This window comes from Morchella importuna (genome assembly GCF_003444635.1).
Source record: "Morchella importuna strain M04M26 chromosome Unknown Morimp01GS016, whole genome shotgun sequence".
Lineage (NCBI taxonomy): Eukaryota > Fungi > Ascomycota > Pezizomycetes > Pezizales > Morchellaceae > Morchella > Morchella importuna.
In genome coordinates, this window is record NW_025763413.1 from 352,701 (window position 1) to 368,400 (window position 15,700).

Consider the following 15,700-nt stretch of genomic DNA (forward strand, 5'->3'; position numbering starts at 1 on the left):
GCCTTTATTATAAGGTGCTCGGCACAGGTACATGCTCGGCACAGGTGCACACGGTCTAGCGAAAGACTCACACCGGCTCCCCAGAGATATTCCTATATCTAGATGCGGAGTAGTAATGTGTTCAAAATCGTTTACCCGGTTATAATTACTTCAAAGCAATCAGTAAGGAAAGAACCTAGACATGCATCTATATTACTAACCAACCAAGCAATGCATACATGTATGTGGACAACGAGATACAAGTCGCTGGCAGCAAAGTCAAAGTTCCTCAAAACATGACTAGAGCAGTTCCTCTAAACAAGGAGACTAACTGTTTTTGTCTACTACATAATTTAATCTAACAAACAGATTCAACAGTTGCCAAGACCTAACTATTCTACTTCCAAGAGTAGAGAGTGGAAATATCCAATAGCAATTAGTCATATTAGGAGCTAATAACACACTGATAAATGCGTTATCAGAACAATTGCTAACTGTAGGGTTTCCAGTCTTGATATACCAACTTCACTTGGAAATTTGAAATTCAAAGAAGCCAAAAGTGGTTATATTATGTGTGGTCAACATACATCGCTGGGGGTATTTCCTTTCAATCATTCTTCTCCCGCAACAAATTCGTCCAACTATTTCTCTCTTCTCTCATCTAAGCAGATACATATTGCCGCTATCATCGCAGAGTCCACTGCATTTTCAAATAGGGGCTGTTAGCGTTGAGTATGCGCGCACAAATCGAGAGAAAACCTTACCTCGGGGTGCGACAGTCAGGAAATAAGTCTGCTGATCAAAGAACAACTCCCCGCTGTTCAAAATCTTATTTTTGATAGTGGCTATGGTTCGCCCCTCACATGATATGGTCGCGTTCCTTCTGAAAAACTCTCCCTTGATGTGCAATTCCATTTCTTTTCCATCTGACCTATTTCGGAAATGTACCATCATTTCCGGGGATCCAAAGAGCTTGAACTTCCCACGAACGGTAACGAGCTGCTCGCTATCCGAATCTCCCGCGAAAATTCGAAACTCTTTGTGCAGCGAGAGAGGCTTTTGTGTAATTGTCAGGACAGGATTTCCACTGGCGGGATCAACCAGAACTGTTCCACTGTTAGAAATAGGGTCGCAACTAATTGGGTCAAAATATAAATCCAGTACCTTTCTTCCCAACAAAGGAGACAAGGCTTGGGTTAGCCTTTAGAAATCCTTGACCGTCTACGGTCGTGATCTCGAAACTATCACCCGTGAGTGATAGTCTCTTTTCTCGGAGTTTGAGAATTAGTGGAGTTTCGTGGCGACAGTATGGTTCGAAGATGCCAAGGTTACTCGGCCAGCTATAACAGGATCAGTTACAAGTTGAATAGAGAGGTAAGAATGATCATGATCATACGCTTGGAGGGTGTCTTGTGCGTTACTCATTCTGAACTCTGAGTTCTTTGGATCAGGTGTTCGCGTATTTTTGAAATATAAGTTTGTTCGGTAACTCTGTTGCTTTTAGGTACGAATATGGGTGCCTGACTAAATGATTAAAACCCAAAAGACTCGAATATGGCCTCTTATTATATAGGGGGCTCAACCCAAACAAAGGATTGAGTCCATTAATAGCGTGGAGAGGCGGTTGCACGGGTGGTGTTAATACAGCCTCGCGAACATCCTTGACACTTACTCCATCTGATTAAAGGAATGCGGATCCAACGATGAAGCCACTGAAGCTTAGAGTCTTATCCTTCTCAGGGATCATGATCGACGGGTTTGTCCAGTGGTGTACCTCAGATTGGCGAGTAGTGGCGTCTAAACGACGTCTCGGACCCCCGAATCGAGAGCTTCTAACGTTTTAGACCGGGTTCTGTGTCAGACATAGAAGAGTGTCAATCCCATACAAATTTGTATGGGGATTTCTGTTGCCAAAGCTATCTCCACCATCTCTTGAGATATTTACTGCCAGATTTTTAACAAATGAATTCCATTTAAAAGCACACGGATTAGGATGGTTTCCAGATGGATTATCCTCTATTATGGTGTTATGGGGTCTTCTTTCTTTTTGGGGGCTTTGTGTCTGGTTTTGGTGCCGTTGCCATGCGACACACTTCTAGGTCTGACACAGTACTGGGTCGAAAACGTTATAGCTAATTTATGAGTATGCCTTTGTCAACCTCCAGAACAAGTTTTACATACCTTCCAGAAACCGTAATGATTCAATGGAAAGATTGAGTAATGTTCTACTCAAGTGGCAGAACGCTACAGGAATGTACTATCACCAAAGCATCAGGTGTTTCAAAAGCTGCAGTCTCCTCGTGCTACGATAGACTCACAGTAGCGCACGTGCCAGAGAGTGGTTCAAACATCTGATTGATCCTTGAAGAAACATGCCAAGCTCAGACGTTGCAAACAAAGCGTTACATTACAATGTCTACCAATCAAACGGGGATCTGAGTGGATTGATCGTCACTTTACAGCTTCAAGTGGAGGAAGTTTAATGGCAGTTATCCCTAGACAAGTAGGTATCAGGTCAGTGGGGTTAAAAGCAGCCCATGGTCAATAGCTACATACATACATTCAATACACACTACCAAATCCTTGAGACTTGACAACTCAACTCAACTCACCGCCATAGTTAAATCTATTTTTGGGATCCAATGATCTAGATCTTTTACAGTGCTTATTTAATCTAAATTGAAGCAGGTCTCTCCGAGAAACATTCCCGACCATTGTTGAGATCGGTAACTTTGTATCAACAACATGAGCTCAGCCCTACCACTCATCCATGGCCAACCCTAGCTACCGGGCTGCAGTCTTAGACAATTTCAAGCTACTCTAGACACTAGGCATCGCGTAATTCACAGCCGTGCTGTAGCTAGCTGTAGCAAGGCGGAAATATGTGCGCGTACTTGCGAAGACGGCACTTGAGCTTCGGTGATTCGGTTGATTCAGAGGAGTGGGAACCATCGCCTGATCCTGTTCATGAGATGTTTCCTTGGCGTTTCAATTGAAGAATCGAGGCGTGAAATCATGCAGTGACACAGACTGACTGCAAAGCAATGCAGAGCGATGCATCAAATAATAAGGTTAATACAGCTCTATTATGACTACTAATTAAATCCAAAATGCCCCGGGATCAATGGCTACGGTCGATGCATGATACATGTATCATTGCTGTTACCAAGTGGACTACCAATATGGTTAGTCAGCAGTTAGCAACACTGCGTTCATGTCTAGACCTAGCGTTGTCTGAGTAGAACATGTATGCCAGACCAACTGGTATATCTTCGCGGTTGGGGGCTCTTCCTCCCCCTTTCACCAATCAATTCGTCTACAAGCATTACATTAAACGTGACTTTCTTCAATTGCAGCCAAGTCTACATAGATACTGGACCTCTATCTTCAATGGTGCCCCTCCAGCTGATTCAAAGACTCAAAGAAAGAGCAGTGGCCGCAATAAGACTACATCTACTCTCTTACGACTGATCGGCAAGATAATTCCTTCATACGTAGTTTATTGAAATATTTCCGTTAACAATCAACCACTCTAATACAATCATCAAATATCACTCGCCTGCTCAGTACAACTCAATCGCATCCACGATATAGTTCGCACTCAAGAAACCCGCATCCCCACTCCCCGTTACGCCCACAACCAGGGTATTCTCTCCAACTACTAATGTTCCCGCCGGTACATCCCACTCATAACTCTCCCCGTAACCCCTGTACCCGCCTCTGGTCACACCCCTCGAATCAATCAACACCGGCGCGCCCGGATCCGCACCCGTCCATGCACCGTTAATCACCACCGACGGCCTCCCAGTCTTAAACGACAGCGTCGTCGCAATCCTCAACGTCCTCTTCGCGGTACTGGTCGCCATAAACTTTATCGTCGCTGGCCCCCCGGTCTTTGCAAACAGCGCCATCGGGAAGTCCGCCGCCGTCGACACACCCACAGTATAGTTACCGCCCCATGCAGACATGCGGGTATCCGACGGATGCATCCCAAGGAACTTGTCACCGTTCTTGAACTCGAAGGGCTGGCCATCGAACTCGCCGATGCGGAAGACGGGCGATGCGGCCACGACCTCGGTGGAGGCGATGTTACTCGTGGTGCTACCGCCAACGGTCACGGTGACGGTCTGTGTGGCGACGAGGAGCTCCTGCTTGTACAGCTTCATGGTATAGGTACCGGGCTTCATGTAGGGCTCGTGTAGCTACCAGAGGTACTGGCGCGTGTCCAGTACTGGTTCTCGGTGTTGGACCAGGCGATGACTGCCTCGAATCCCTACGGGTTGTGACGAGAGGTAAGACATTGTTTTGCAAATAGGGAGGAAATTGGATGGGATAGTCATACCGATGGAACACCAGAGGCAGTCCCGGTCACACGCCCACGGCCCGACTGCGGGACATAGCCAAGGATATCAAGCCCACTGAAGAAGCTGGTATCCAGGGTGCCAGACGCTGGACCCGTGCTTGAGAAGACAGCTGCGTAGGGGCCCTTTAGACCCATTCTCCAAGGCTCGGTGCGGAGATGGCCCGAGTTCATGTAAAACGTAAACTCCTGCTGCGTCGATGTTTCTACAACTAGTCAGAGACTTTCCTACACAAGTATAGAGAATAATCCTACGAACCTTGGTTATTGATATCACGCATGAAAGGACCACCGGAGGAGGTCTCATACGCCGTTCCAGGCATCACGAGTGATATATAAACTCCTGCACATAGTCGCCGGGTGTCAATGATTATTCACTCATTAAATCTGCACTGGGAGCGGGGGTAATGATTACCAGGCCCAGAAACGGTGTGCACCAAGTCGTCGATAAACCGATCCGAGCTGTAAAACTTACACCTCGTCGTCCCGTCGGCCAAGAACACATCGCTCCCCTCGATGGCCACGCCGCCCGTGTTGTCACTCGCTGGGTCGCGGATGCTGGTTGGCAGGTTCGTCTTATCTAGCCTTGCCAACCACCGCAGCTCTCCGGGCGACACCTCGCCCGTGATATATGTCCCCATATCTACCCCAACTCTATTAGCTACCAGTCCATACTCCCGGGGGCTACAAAAAACTCTCAAGTCATTCACTACTTACAGATCACACTGTCCCCCTTCTTCGCAACGTAATACTGCGTCACCGGATTTGCCGCCGACACGATCGTAATCTTAATATAATCACTTCCGACCGTCGCTGCCGTGACCGTACTCGTTCCCAGGCCCGAATTGATATGCGTCCATTTGCCCTCCTTCGACTGGTAGTCGACCGAGTTGTATACAAGCGTCAAGATGTCGCCCGTGGTGCGGCTGACGGAGAAGACGAGCCCGCCATCAGTATCGACGGTGTATGCGCTACTGGTACTGGTGAGCTGGAACGCGCCGAGTACAGAGGTCGCGGCGTGTGTGAGGAGGACGGCGAGGGGGAGGGCGAGCTTCATTGTGTGGTAGCTAGCTATAGCTGATTTGGTATCTGGGGGCTGCTACTTGGGTTTCAAAATGGGCGGTGGCATCATGGACTATATAATTATCTGCATCGATATACGTGATATCCAGATCTGCAGGAACGACTGCTTAGATGGATGGACTCGGGGGAATAGCGCACGCAAAGGCGAGGATCACCGGACCGTCCGCTCCCCCGGCTGCACGTGCGGGAAGAGCGATCGCCGTCCCTTGCAGGCGACACTCGGTAAAATGGGCCCCGACCAAAGAAATGGCCCCCAGGGACTGCTTTCTGCGAAGAGGATCACTGACAGCTTAAGCTTAACTGGATCAAGGTTAAATACATGTAGAGCTTGTCCTTCCTCTTTGGGCTTTGTTACTGTTGGGTGTATTATGTAACGGGTGCCTGGGATGCCAAAAGGTAATGATACTTTCACACCTTTTCTGCACAAACCTCTCCCCTCCCCTCCTCTTTCCCTCCCCCACACACACAGACATACATTCGTGACCAAAATAAAGACAAAGAAGAGACAGACAGACAGTGTTTGGCTGTTTAAATGAGAGACAGAACGAACAAAAAAAGAAATATGTAAACAGAATTCCCAACGCCTGAGCCACCCGCGTGTATATATGCCACAAAACCTGCTGACGGAAAAACCCAAAAACTCCTAGCTATCCAGTTGATCCTAACTCTTGACAAAACATAGAAACCCCCCAATCTCATCTCAATTAACCCCTCTGGCGAACCTAGTATTCACCGGACTGACCGCTGGGGACCTCACCAGCCACGAATTGCTTCTCTGGTAATGACTCCCCCTCGCCGATACCCTCGCGTACGAGTCCCCCTTCTGGATCGGAATCACCTCGTCGTTAACCCCAAAAGCCGCATGCTTCAGATTCGCCCCCGTCGACGAAATCTCGTCAATGACCCCGAATTGAAATTCCTTCCGCTTAAGCTCTTCCGGGAAGGGGTCGCCGCCGAGGCACACGCCCTCGTATTCCTCGACTAGCCTATCTATGGTGCGATTTCGGGTTGTGACCATAATCTTGGAGAACGTAGTATCCGATGTGATACCGTTGGAGCGTAGTGATAGCCCGCCGACGATTATACAGGCGAGAGCCATTACGATGGAGATAGCATATCCACTCCATAAACTGTTGACCTGGTATCGAAAGTTGTTCTGGGTGTGGTGCATGACGCAGGCCACGGTTGTGTTGTAGCTGATCCCCAGGTAGTTCTCCGACAGCAGGGAGATGATGATTTCCTCAAAGTACGTCTGGAAGGCGTTGCGCAGGTCGCGGCGGGCAAGGGCGCTGTCCGGGTTGACGAGCTTTGTCTGCGAGATGAGCGAGAATGTGCGCACTTGCTCGGTGTAGTTGTCTTGCGTGATCTTGCCCACAATCTGCTTCCGGGCAAGCTGGCCGAGCCCGTGGTAGGCGGCGTATTCCTTGTAGTTGGAGTCCGCGGGGCGCACCTCCCGCTGTTGTGGGTTGATTGCGACGCCGTTTGAGATGTTGACCTGCTTGTTGACTTGGACATTGTTGATGTACTCAAACTCAATATCGTAGCGGGCCCGCTGTAGCTCGCACTGCATGAGGTGCTGGTGTAGTTTAAAGGGCCAACTCGAATTATAACCCTCTGACTCGGGAGAGAGTCGATTAGTGGTGTTGGTCACCCATCCCAGCCAGATCTTTGGCTCGTTGTAGAATATTCCCTGGCTGCCAATATCGTTTGAATCATAGCCTTTCTGCGGTCGTTGGTAATCAACGCTGTCCTCGTCCATGAAATACATCTTGTTCCCCTTTGGCGCCAATGAATCGAATGTATCGTTCTCCGTCAACGGGTTCAGGTCCTTGGTTAGATCCGCCCCTCTCTTCATCGTGCAGTTATACCACGGGCCCTCGAAACCAAGCTCCCAAGTGCAATTGAATCCCATGCACGGTGACTTCATAGGAATAAATGTATGCGACATGGTAGTTAGTGTAAACAAGCGTACAGCGTTAAAGCTGGGCTGGTCAAACCACTCTATCTTATCCTTGACCTTCGCCTCATAAGTCGGCGTGACGTTCCAGAAGGCCAATGATTCGCCGGCCCGGAATCGGGGTTTGCGCCAGTCATTGATGTTCTCGGATGTGAAGTTCACGGTGTGCACCTCACAGCTGTTGTTTCCGCCAACGATGTATGCTAGCTCGGTGGTGAGTGCTGCGGGGGACAGGACGGAGGCAAGTGGGATAATCCTTTTTTCATTTAGGAAAGTAAATAGTCAGAATTGCCTATGGCTTTGAGTTTGTGATATTTGTATATATGCGAAATGATCATTACCAGGTGATGACTGCCATTGCAGTGGCTAGCTTGGCTTTCTTATAGATTTCGGGGGAAAAGAAATGCGTAGGGTCCTCTACTACCGCAAATAAACTATCAATGCCCCGCAGAGTAAGTGGCTTTCGCCGCATTGTATCCCAGATACGTTGTCTGTGAAGGGAAAGGTAAGAAATCGTTAGCGCGAGCCCGACAAGTAACGCCTGCTAGGCAGCCAACAGGCATCCCCATGCAACCACGATGCCCAGGGCAAAGCTGGCAAGGAAGGCGCTTGAACAAACCTGTACGCAACCACCACGGACCCCACCAACATGGCTTTCGTAAAGAACGCCAACGCCGTTCCAATTCTCATCATCATCAACTGATCCTTCGCTTCCTTCCCATCCAACGACTGGTAAAACAAGTGATGCGCGAGCGCCCCCAGCAGACCCAGAAACAGCAACGTCACCATTGTCGACGGAAGAAACCAATGTATCTTTGTTCCCCACATCATCTGCATCTCCTTCGACCTAACCCTCTCCAACCTTTCCATGGAACTTGTTCCAGAGTAACATGTTTCCACCGCTGTGTTGGTACTTGGTTGACTGACGCTCCGGGACGGAATCGAGCTATATCCGAATTTTGTCCTCAACGCAGGCGGGGATCCAGGCGTGAAGAACTCTGGAGCATTGGTTCCTGGGCTGGTAAGGGGAGAGAGATTCCCATACATTTCATAATCTTCCCGTGGTTGTGCCATTTCTACCGTGCTCGCGCTTCTCTCTTCGTGGTCAGTTCCTCACTGCCAGGAGATCAACGAGTGGCGATGGCTTTGGGAGAATGGTCTTGAGGTTAGTACGTATACCACTGATTGCTTGTGCTATCTGGCGAGGAATATAGATGAAAGACAAGGGCATGTGGTGACAGAACCGGGGGTTTATTCGTCGAGCGAGCAGTCAGTTGCTTGAGCCGCAAGAATCGGCTTTCAGAACCTCTTTATTCTCTACCACCTTCACAAGCCTGCCTGTAATCAGCAGAAAAACGGCAGGCGAAGAAACCAGTTCAGCTGTATTAAAAAAAGGCGTGTTAATGCCAGGAACCCCGGTGATATTAAAGGTGTGTGTGGTTTCGAGTAATAAACTCTAGAGCTATATTGGCAAATAGAGGGGTGCTTGTGGCGCGTTCTGCCCTATGGAAACGATGATCAACCTTCAGCCAAACAAAGATGACCATCCCCATCGCATCCGCCCAGCGTATCATATAAAGTAACGGGACCAGAAGCACAGTGAGGTACGGCTGTTCGGCCAACAATGTATACATATACTTATGACAAGTTCTCTCTGCTGCAAAATGCCGTATCTTTCTATATGTATGTACGCCCACATGTGGTTTCCACAAGTATTATTAAGTCATTCGTTTAGACCGAACGGTGTACAGCCTACGTACTGCCAAAAGAAACTATGTCTACAGTTAAGATACTGCTAGCAGAGCTTGCTTGACATAGGTATGTACGTACTCTATGTATTTAAATGTTTCGATCCGGATTCCAGATCCTCAGCCCTTCAGATGTGCTTCTAAAAACGTACGCACAGGGCTGAGGCCGAATAATAGATGGTGGGGAAGCTTGTTCCCGTGTGGTGCCAAATATGTCTCATTGGCCCGACCAAGGTCGTTTAGCGAAGAACCCTAACCTCCGTGAAACCGGCTGTTGCATAGTGTTAAGAGATATATATCTACCCCACCAGAAAGCACTCATTGCATCAAGGGACGTTTTTTCGTGCGGATGATGGCTGTCTTAACTGCATAGGTGCAATAAAATATCACTTATGATACTTTATTATCCAATTCGGATTGAAACATCTACAGTTTCCCTCATCCAAAACCCAGTGTGCGGCGTCATTAATACCAGAGACGTTGAAATAAGCTCTGTACGAGAGGAATTAGCTGCGGCGTCGAAATCGGCTCGCGCTTGGCGGTGTTATGTAAGGGCGAGACTATGGAAGGTCAAACATCAGCCAATCATGTAAATGCTTGCTTGACTAAGTACTATTAGGGCTAGTGTCTGCTTACCTCCCATTGAACATTACAAGTACAATATTCGTTATTTTAGGCAACTGTCGACAGTGCAAGCTAGTTGCCGGAAATCCATGTGTTCCCCGATGTGCTGGAACCAGTAGATTGTTCTAGACGTGCGATGATGGATGAGGGCGAAACTTGTGCCTGGGCCCTCTCCGCACTCGTGTGAAACAGTAAGCCAGGGAGTGTAACGTAGAAATAGCTATCAACGAATCCCAAGAGGGTGGGATTACGACGGGTACGTGATACCTTAGACCGTGATCCTTTGTGAACCACTCAGTCCCTCAAGATGCGAATGATCTTTGAAAGCTTATATTGGCTGAGCATTATCCTTCAATTGAAGAGGTACCTTGTGTACCGGAATATGAGATCATTTATTAATAGATTGATAACGATATCGGTTCTGGCAGAAACTCGGAAAAAGCTGTTGGCAAAACAACCTTTTACCAACAAAAGAGTAACCAGCGAGGCTCAATATGGCCGCGACTGTGCGGCCAGATGCGTGCTACGGTATCCAGGGTAAGTGAGTAGAACAGCATATTAAGTGTGGCGGTTCATATCCGCAAGAAAAGTAGAAAAATAACTGCTCAAGCCACGCCACCACATTATTATTTACCCTGGATACCGTAGCACAGCATCCATAGTTCCCAGCTAAATGAAATCCCATACCACTAATCGTTATCACGGGCTTCGTCAGTGTTCGTATATTCGGATAGCATCCTTTTAAACATAACGCCAGAATGCTATGTTCTTACCACCCTGTAGTTATGCATCTATCCATTTCGCCGACCATCAAATACCACCAGCATCTTCCATGCTCACCCAGTAACCCCTCGGTGGCCTGGGGTAATTATATGACCTACCTCTCAAGTTTTCACACATGACAATTTTGCCTGAACTTGATACATAGAGTAAGTTAAGTGCTGTGGAGGCCCGAGGGTCTTGTGGTGCAGCTTCGCAGACTTTTGTCATTTAACCAAAGTAAGCTAGGTGAATGCATGTAGTGCGACATTAGCCCATTTCAATTGGATAGTCTCACATACATATACTATCAGGTTTACTCGTCGTTTTTGTACCCTTAACGACAGCGATACCGGCTAGCTGCCAAGCCATCACATGCAATCATGAGCGATCACTCACCGTCATCGTAACACAATGTTCATGATTTGGGTAAGGCAAAAGGTTTAATATCAGGCCGAAAGTAGGCTAGAACACCTGAGCATGGTCAAAGGTGTTGATGCTGATATGGGGTAAGTATAAGCCACCTGTTCCGCCACTTTGACCGCCCATCATTACTGTCTCGGGCCACGCACACACAAACTTACAAAATACTATCCCATAGTCCGTCAATGCTGCCCCTATAGTACAGGAATTAAATTTGTATAGGAGACCTCTTATTTGATAAGAGAGATAACAGGATCTGTTAGTAAAGCCACACACAATTTGCTTTTTCTGGGGGGGGCAGCATTTTTGACGGACTATGGGATATAAATTTTCTTTCTCCTCTTTAATGGCTAAAGCTTAATAATCTCAGTCGTTCTACGGGGTTGGGGGTAAGTGAGTAGAACGTGGTGGCTTAACCTTAACAATCTGGGCACGAGACTATAGCTAGGATAGCTAGCGCAGACCCACTTTCCGGGTCTAACTTTCGAGAAGGCATGTACAAACCCAAGTAGATCATCAGAACCTGGATAAGAGTATTATCTCAATATGAAAGATTTTCGAAATCACGGACACCTTCGAGGTACATATATCTCTACATGTATTTATTTACGTATCATAATGTATCATTTCCTACACTCAAATCCCAAATATCCAAATATATATCAGAAAAACAAAACAGAAAAACTCCTCCTAAATACAAAGCCCCGCAAAACATGAATAACCCAATCCGTAAGCTAGCCAAAAATTAAGCAGATCATAAAATAAATAATACAAGGAAAAGAGAAATAAAAAGAAATCTATCGTCCACCAATCTGTCCCTTAGGAATAGGCGGAATCCAAGAAACACTCATATTTACGCCAATGCAAATGGCGCCAATAATCATGATGACTTTGTCATATTGCGTACCGTTGTAGCGGAAGATGACGGAAAAGATTATACCACCAAAGTTTCCGGTTGCACCAACGACACCAGAGAGGATACCTGAAAGAAAGACAGTTAGTACAAGGTTCATGGGAGTGAGAGAATGAATGTTAAACTCACCATTGGCAAATGGATGCACATGAGGCACGATGGCAAAGTTTGCTCCATTAGCGGCATCCATGAAGAACGCCAATCCAGCAACCAGTCCAAACATGGCTGCCTCACTCTTGGGGTTGAGAATTCCGATTGCAAGGCACATGGCACCTTGGGAGCATCCTACGAAGATCAACCACCACTTCTTCACAGCAACACTGTTTGTCTTTCTGTACAAGATGTCGGCAATGATTCCACCGGCAGGTCTAAAGAACACATTGAGTAGCCCAAACATCGCAGCCCAGCGTCCAGAGTTGGTTTGTCCAAGGTATGGGAAGTTCTTGTTGTAGTAAGCACCAAGGATCGAGTTAATCGCAAGTTCGCCACCGAACGAGCAAGCATACGGTGCAGCAAGCATAAGACACTGCCACGAGAAGATGACTCTAAGGGCTTCCTTAAATGTTGGCTTGACAATGACTTCGCTTTGTACAATCAACTCGATGTCCTGGCTGGCGGTGGCGTATTCAGGGTCGGAGTCCTCGGTCTTTTTCTTCTCGTCGAGCGATTTCTTCTCTGGGACTTCGTATTCGGGGGTGTTGGAGATCTTTCCGGACGCGTCGACGATGGTGCCAGAGAGGGTGGTGTTGCTGGAGGCGGAGGCATTTTGAACGGCGTTGTGGCGGTCGGCCCAGGCACCGGTGGGAGTGTCCTCACAGAAGAAGAGCATACCGAGAGCGATAGACATGATGAGGATGAATGGGACAACGAAAGCGACACGCCATGCTTTGTGGGGGGTCAGGCCCTGGTCCTTAACGAGCGAGTCGAAGAGAGCGGGCATGATGAAGCTGGTTTTATATGTTAGATACATGAACCATTTATTGAAATTATTGAAGTAAACTTACTAAGTAATGCCACCGCCAGCATTTCCAATACCGGCCATGAGGGCATTGGCCGAGCCGACAACATTCTTGTCAAAAAATCCTGTCGACCATACTTGGCAAGGAACGAACGAGGCACCAAGGATACCGACGAAAAATCTTAATGTAAGAAGACCAGGTGCATTTGTTACGAGTCCAGCCAATGCAGTGGGAACAGCACCCGCGAGAAGAACACCAGCAAAGCAGAGCCTTGCTCCAAATCGATCACAAAGAGGGCCAATGATTAGACGGACAAGAAGACTATTTGTGTAGCCCACAGTTGTTAGACACTGTAGCTACATGTAGTTTGATATTATATTCTTGGGATTTATGAGCGCTTACGTTGCCACAAGAGCGAGGACGTTTGAGTTAGCAACCTCATTTTGTGTGAGGTGAAGATCGCCCTTGATGGTTTTTGTCATCTATACACAGGTTTGTTAGGAATTTCTCTATCATTATAGGGGATATTCTAAAACTTATGGTTACTTACCAATGGTGGAAAGGCATACCACGACAGGAACGCAATCATAAAACCAAAGGTTGAGAAGAAAAAGGTCCGACCATAAGGGTCAAAGGGGTTCAGTACGGGGATTGATTGGGCTTTGCGGTTGATCGGGTTAATGGCCGGAGCCTTCCAGAGTAAGCTAATCTGCATGGTTGCGAAGGTCTATATCGAGGAAGAGAAAAAGACAATTGCAGAAGTAGAATTGAAGAAAAGGATGTTGCTTCTTCTTAAGTCAGATAGATGAGACTTCTTTCTTGATGAGAGAATAGAATGCAATGATGAGGAGTTCAGACTCGGTTCTTTCAAGCTGGCTATATAATCTCGAGACCAAAGCTAGAATCCCGGATTATCCTCTGTTCTTTATCAGTAGATAGGGCAGATCAGGCCTTGGTATTAATTGGCAAGCTGTGAGACGATAAATAAAAACAAAGCCTCCTTCCCCCCACCAGGTACTAGTTCAAGATACAGCTGCTGTGGTAGTAAAAGATTCTAAGATTGTTTCAAATTCTCGATAGTATTAAAATGTGTATCTTCTTCTGCACCAAAAGTACTGATCTTCAATCAACATTGACCCCCACAGGCACACAGAAACCCCCAAAACCCAGCTGATAATTAGACTTACCTACACTGGTAGCTAGCAGCACTTTCTGCACAATTAAGAAAAGGGCAGTATTCAGGCTTCCCGGTCCGAGAAAAAGATTTTTGCAATAAATGCATGCAGCAGAAAACGTCCTTTGATTTTCTGTAAGTCTGTTTCTTTCTCCCTGATGTTCTCGGAATCGCCAGTTCGTGGTAGTAATTTCTGATTTGTTACACGATCTTGACGTTTTTTTCTTTTTGTTACTTTAAATTTTGACGCCAGAGCCTGTATGCCGTCGTACGTCGGAGCCGGTATTACCCTTCTCCGGTAGTAGTTGTAGCTGCAGTTGCCTTGTCTCGTTGGTTCTTCCCTGGGGGTCTCGCTTTCCAATGACGATAACTGTATATTCTCCGCCACAGGTGCAAAGAGTAGCAATAGTGTCCCGATCTGGGTCAGTAAGTTGTAGGAGAACTTCTCCGCGGGGGTGCGAGTAGGTGCGGCGACCTTGAGGTCAAATATATTCGGTCGCTGTCGGGAGGTTGACTTTGATTGCTGGGATAACCCAGTAGGTCGGGATGCCGCAGCAGGTTGATAAGGGTGGGATTTTTTCTCTTTCCTCGATCCTAGTTTGGAGACTGGGGGTCATCCCGGTCCCCTTACTTTCTTATTTCTTCCCCCCACTTGAGGGGATGGTCCTGTTTGGGTTGACTGGAGGAGAAGCATTGGGGAGACTGGGCCGCAAGGTTATTGGTGGCTTTTATTAGCCTGTAAGAGGTATCGTGGACGGAATGTGGGATATTGCGCAAATGATCGATGATTTGAGTAGGTCCATGAAGCGAGGTGGTCACTGCTCAGTACGACCTACAGGGGGAGACTAGCAACTTCAAACAAGGGAAAGCGGTGTTGGTTTTCATGGCTAGAGGCGCTCTCATTCTTAGTGAGGCACAAAGGCTCGTGGGGTAATGATCGTGATAGTAGGATTCAGAGTTCTTTGTATTAAGAACATCAAGTACATGTATGTATATGTAGACTCGTAAGTACTGTCATTCCATATGAATTTCTGTAATATTATATATGCCTGATATTTAGTACCTGACATTGTAGTTAGTTGTTTGTGTTCACCAAAGAACGATACATGTAGTTATCTATCACCAAGACTCAAGACCTGTAGCGGTTTTGGACCCGGCTACTACATGTAACCAGAGATTTCAGCCACAGGACTCGCGTCCCTACCAGGCTACAACCAACGGAACAGGATGGATCAACACCTGGAAGCCTGTCCTTGGCTCTACAGTCAATGCCATGCCACACCTTATCACAACCTCCGACCGAGCCCTGTCAACCTGCATCGAGGAATGGATGAGACCTCCAACATTCCAAATGCTGCTTACGCTCTCACCCGTATCCGCGATCATGGATCGAATCGTATCTCGCTCCCCCATCTCGCCGTGCTCTTTCCCGCGGAAAAAAGTACCTACGTGGGGATGGATAGGCACTGATCCGGGGAAAGCAGGAACACATCCCGAGTTTAGTACCTATCTCCAGTCTAGCTGGGGAACACAAGGGGAGAAGAACCGTAGAAATATTACCCTTGCCCATTACGTGCAAGAACAATAGTAAAACAAACATCAGAACTTTCCCGCTTGTGGTCCGGTAGAGTATGTAAGAGTCGCTCAGCAATCATTGCTCTTCACTTAGCATATTACTAAACTAAACTGTTAGTAAAGGAAAACGAGAGAGCTCCATTTTA

General features: G+C 47.3%; 6 protein-coding genes across 6 annotated transcripts; 1 reads left to right on the top strand and 5 right to left on the bottom strand.

Moving 5' to 3' along the window:
* Nucleotides 1-620: 620 nt before the first annotated feature.
* On the bottom strand, nt 621-1,404 carry LAJ45_05785 (uncharacterized protein; the record flags this gene model as incomplete). The annotated part of the gene is made up of 4 exons (XM_046115354.1): nt 621-679; nt 744-1,085; nt 1,144-1,319; nt 1,376-1,404. The coding sequence occupies 4 exons, from the start codon at nt 1,402-1,404 to the stop codon at nt 621-623; spliced, it is 606 nt and encodes a 201-aa protein (XP_045971403.1).
* A 2,138-nt stretch (nt 1,405-3,542) lies between these two features.
* LAJ45_05786 (uncharacterized protein) lies at nt 3,543-4,145 on the bottom strand (the record flags this gene model as incomplete). The annotated part of the gene is made up of 1 exon (XM_046115355.1): nt 3,543-4,145. One exon carries the CDS (start codon nt 4,143-4,145, stop codon nt 3,543-3,545), a length of 603 nt encoding a protein of 200 aa, XP_045971404.1.
* A 17-nt stretch (nt 4,146-4,162) lies between these two features.
* LAJ45_05787 (uncharacterized protein) lies at nt 4,163-5,396 on the bottom strand (the record flags this gene model as incomplete). The annotated part of the gene is made up of 5 exons (XM_046115356.1): nt 4,163-4,252; nt 4,322-4,545; nt 4,599-4,682; nt 4,755-4,982; nt 5,057-5,396. The coding sequence occupies 5 exons, from the start codon at nt 5,394-5,396 to the stop codon at nt 4,163-4,165; spliced, it is 966 nt and encodes a 321-aa protein (XP_045971405.1).
* Nucleotides 5,397-6,122: 726 nt separating this feature from the next.
* Nucleotides 6,123-8,453, bottom strand: LAJ45_05788 (uncharacterized protein; the record flags this gene model as incomplete). Its single annotated transcript, XM_046115357.1, has 3 exons — nt 6,123-7,635; nt 7,721-7,870; nt 7,999-8,453. The coding sequence occupies 3 exons, from the start codon at nt 8,451-8,453 to the stop codon at nt 6,123-6,125; spliced, it is 2,118 nt and encodes a 705-aa protein (XP_045971406.1).
* Nucleotides 8,454-11,730: 3,277 nt separating this feature from the next.
* On the bottom strand, nt 11,731-13,520 carry LAJ45_05789 (uncharacterized protein; the record flags this gene model as incomplete). The annotated part of the gene is made up of 5 exons (XM_046115358.1): nt 11,731-11,915; nt 11,976-12,793; nt 12,851-13,126; nt 13,208-13,287; nt 13,356-13,520. The coding sequence occupies 5 exons, from the start codon at nt 13,518-13,520 to the stop codon at nt 11,731-11,733; spliced, it is 1,524 nt and encodes a 507-aa protein (XP_045971407.1).
* Nucleotides 13,521-15,206: 1,686 nt separating this feature from the next.
* LAJ45_05790 (uncharacterized protein) lies at nt 15,207-15,675 on the top strand (the record flags this gene model as incomplete). The annotated part of the gene is made up of 4 exons (XM_046115359.1): nt 15,207-15,375; nt 15,464-15,481; nt 15,568-15,608; nt 15,673-15,675. 4 exons carry the CDS (start codon nt 15,207-15,209, stop codon nt 15,673-15,675), a joined length of 231 nt encoding a protein of 76 aa, XP_045971408.1.
* Between the last annotated feature and the right edge of the window lie 25 nt (nt 15,676-15,700).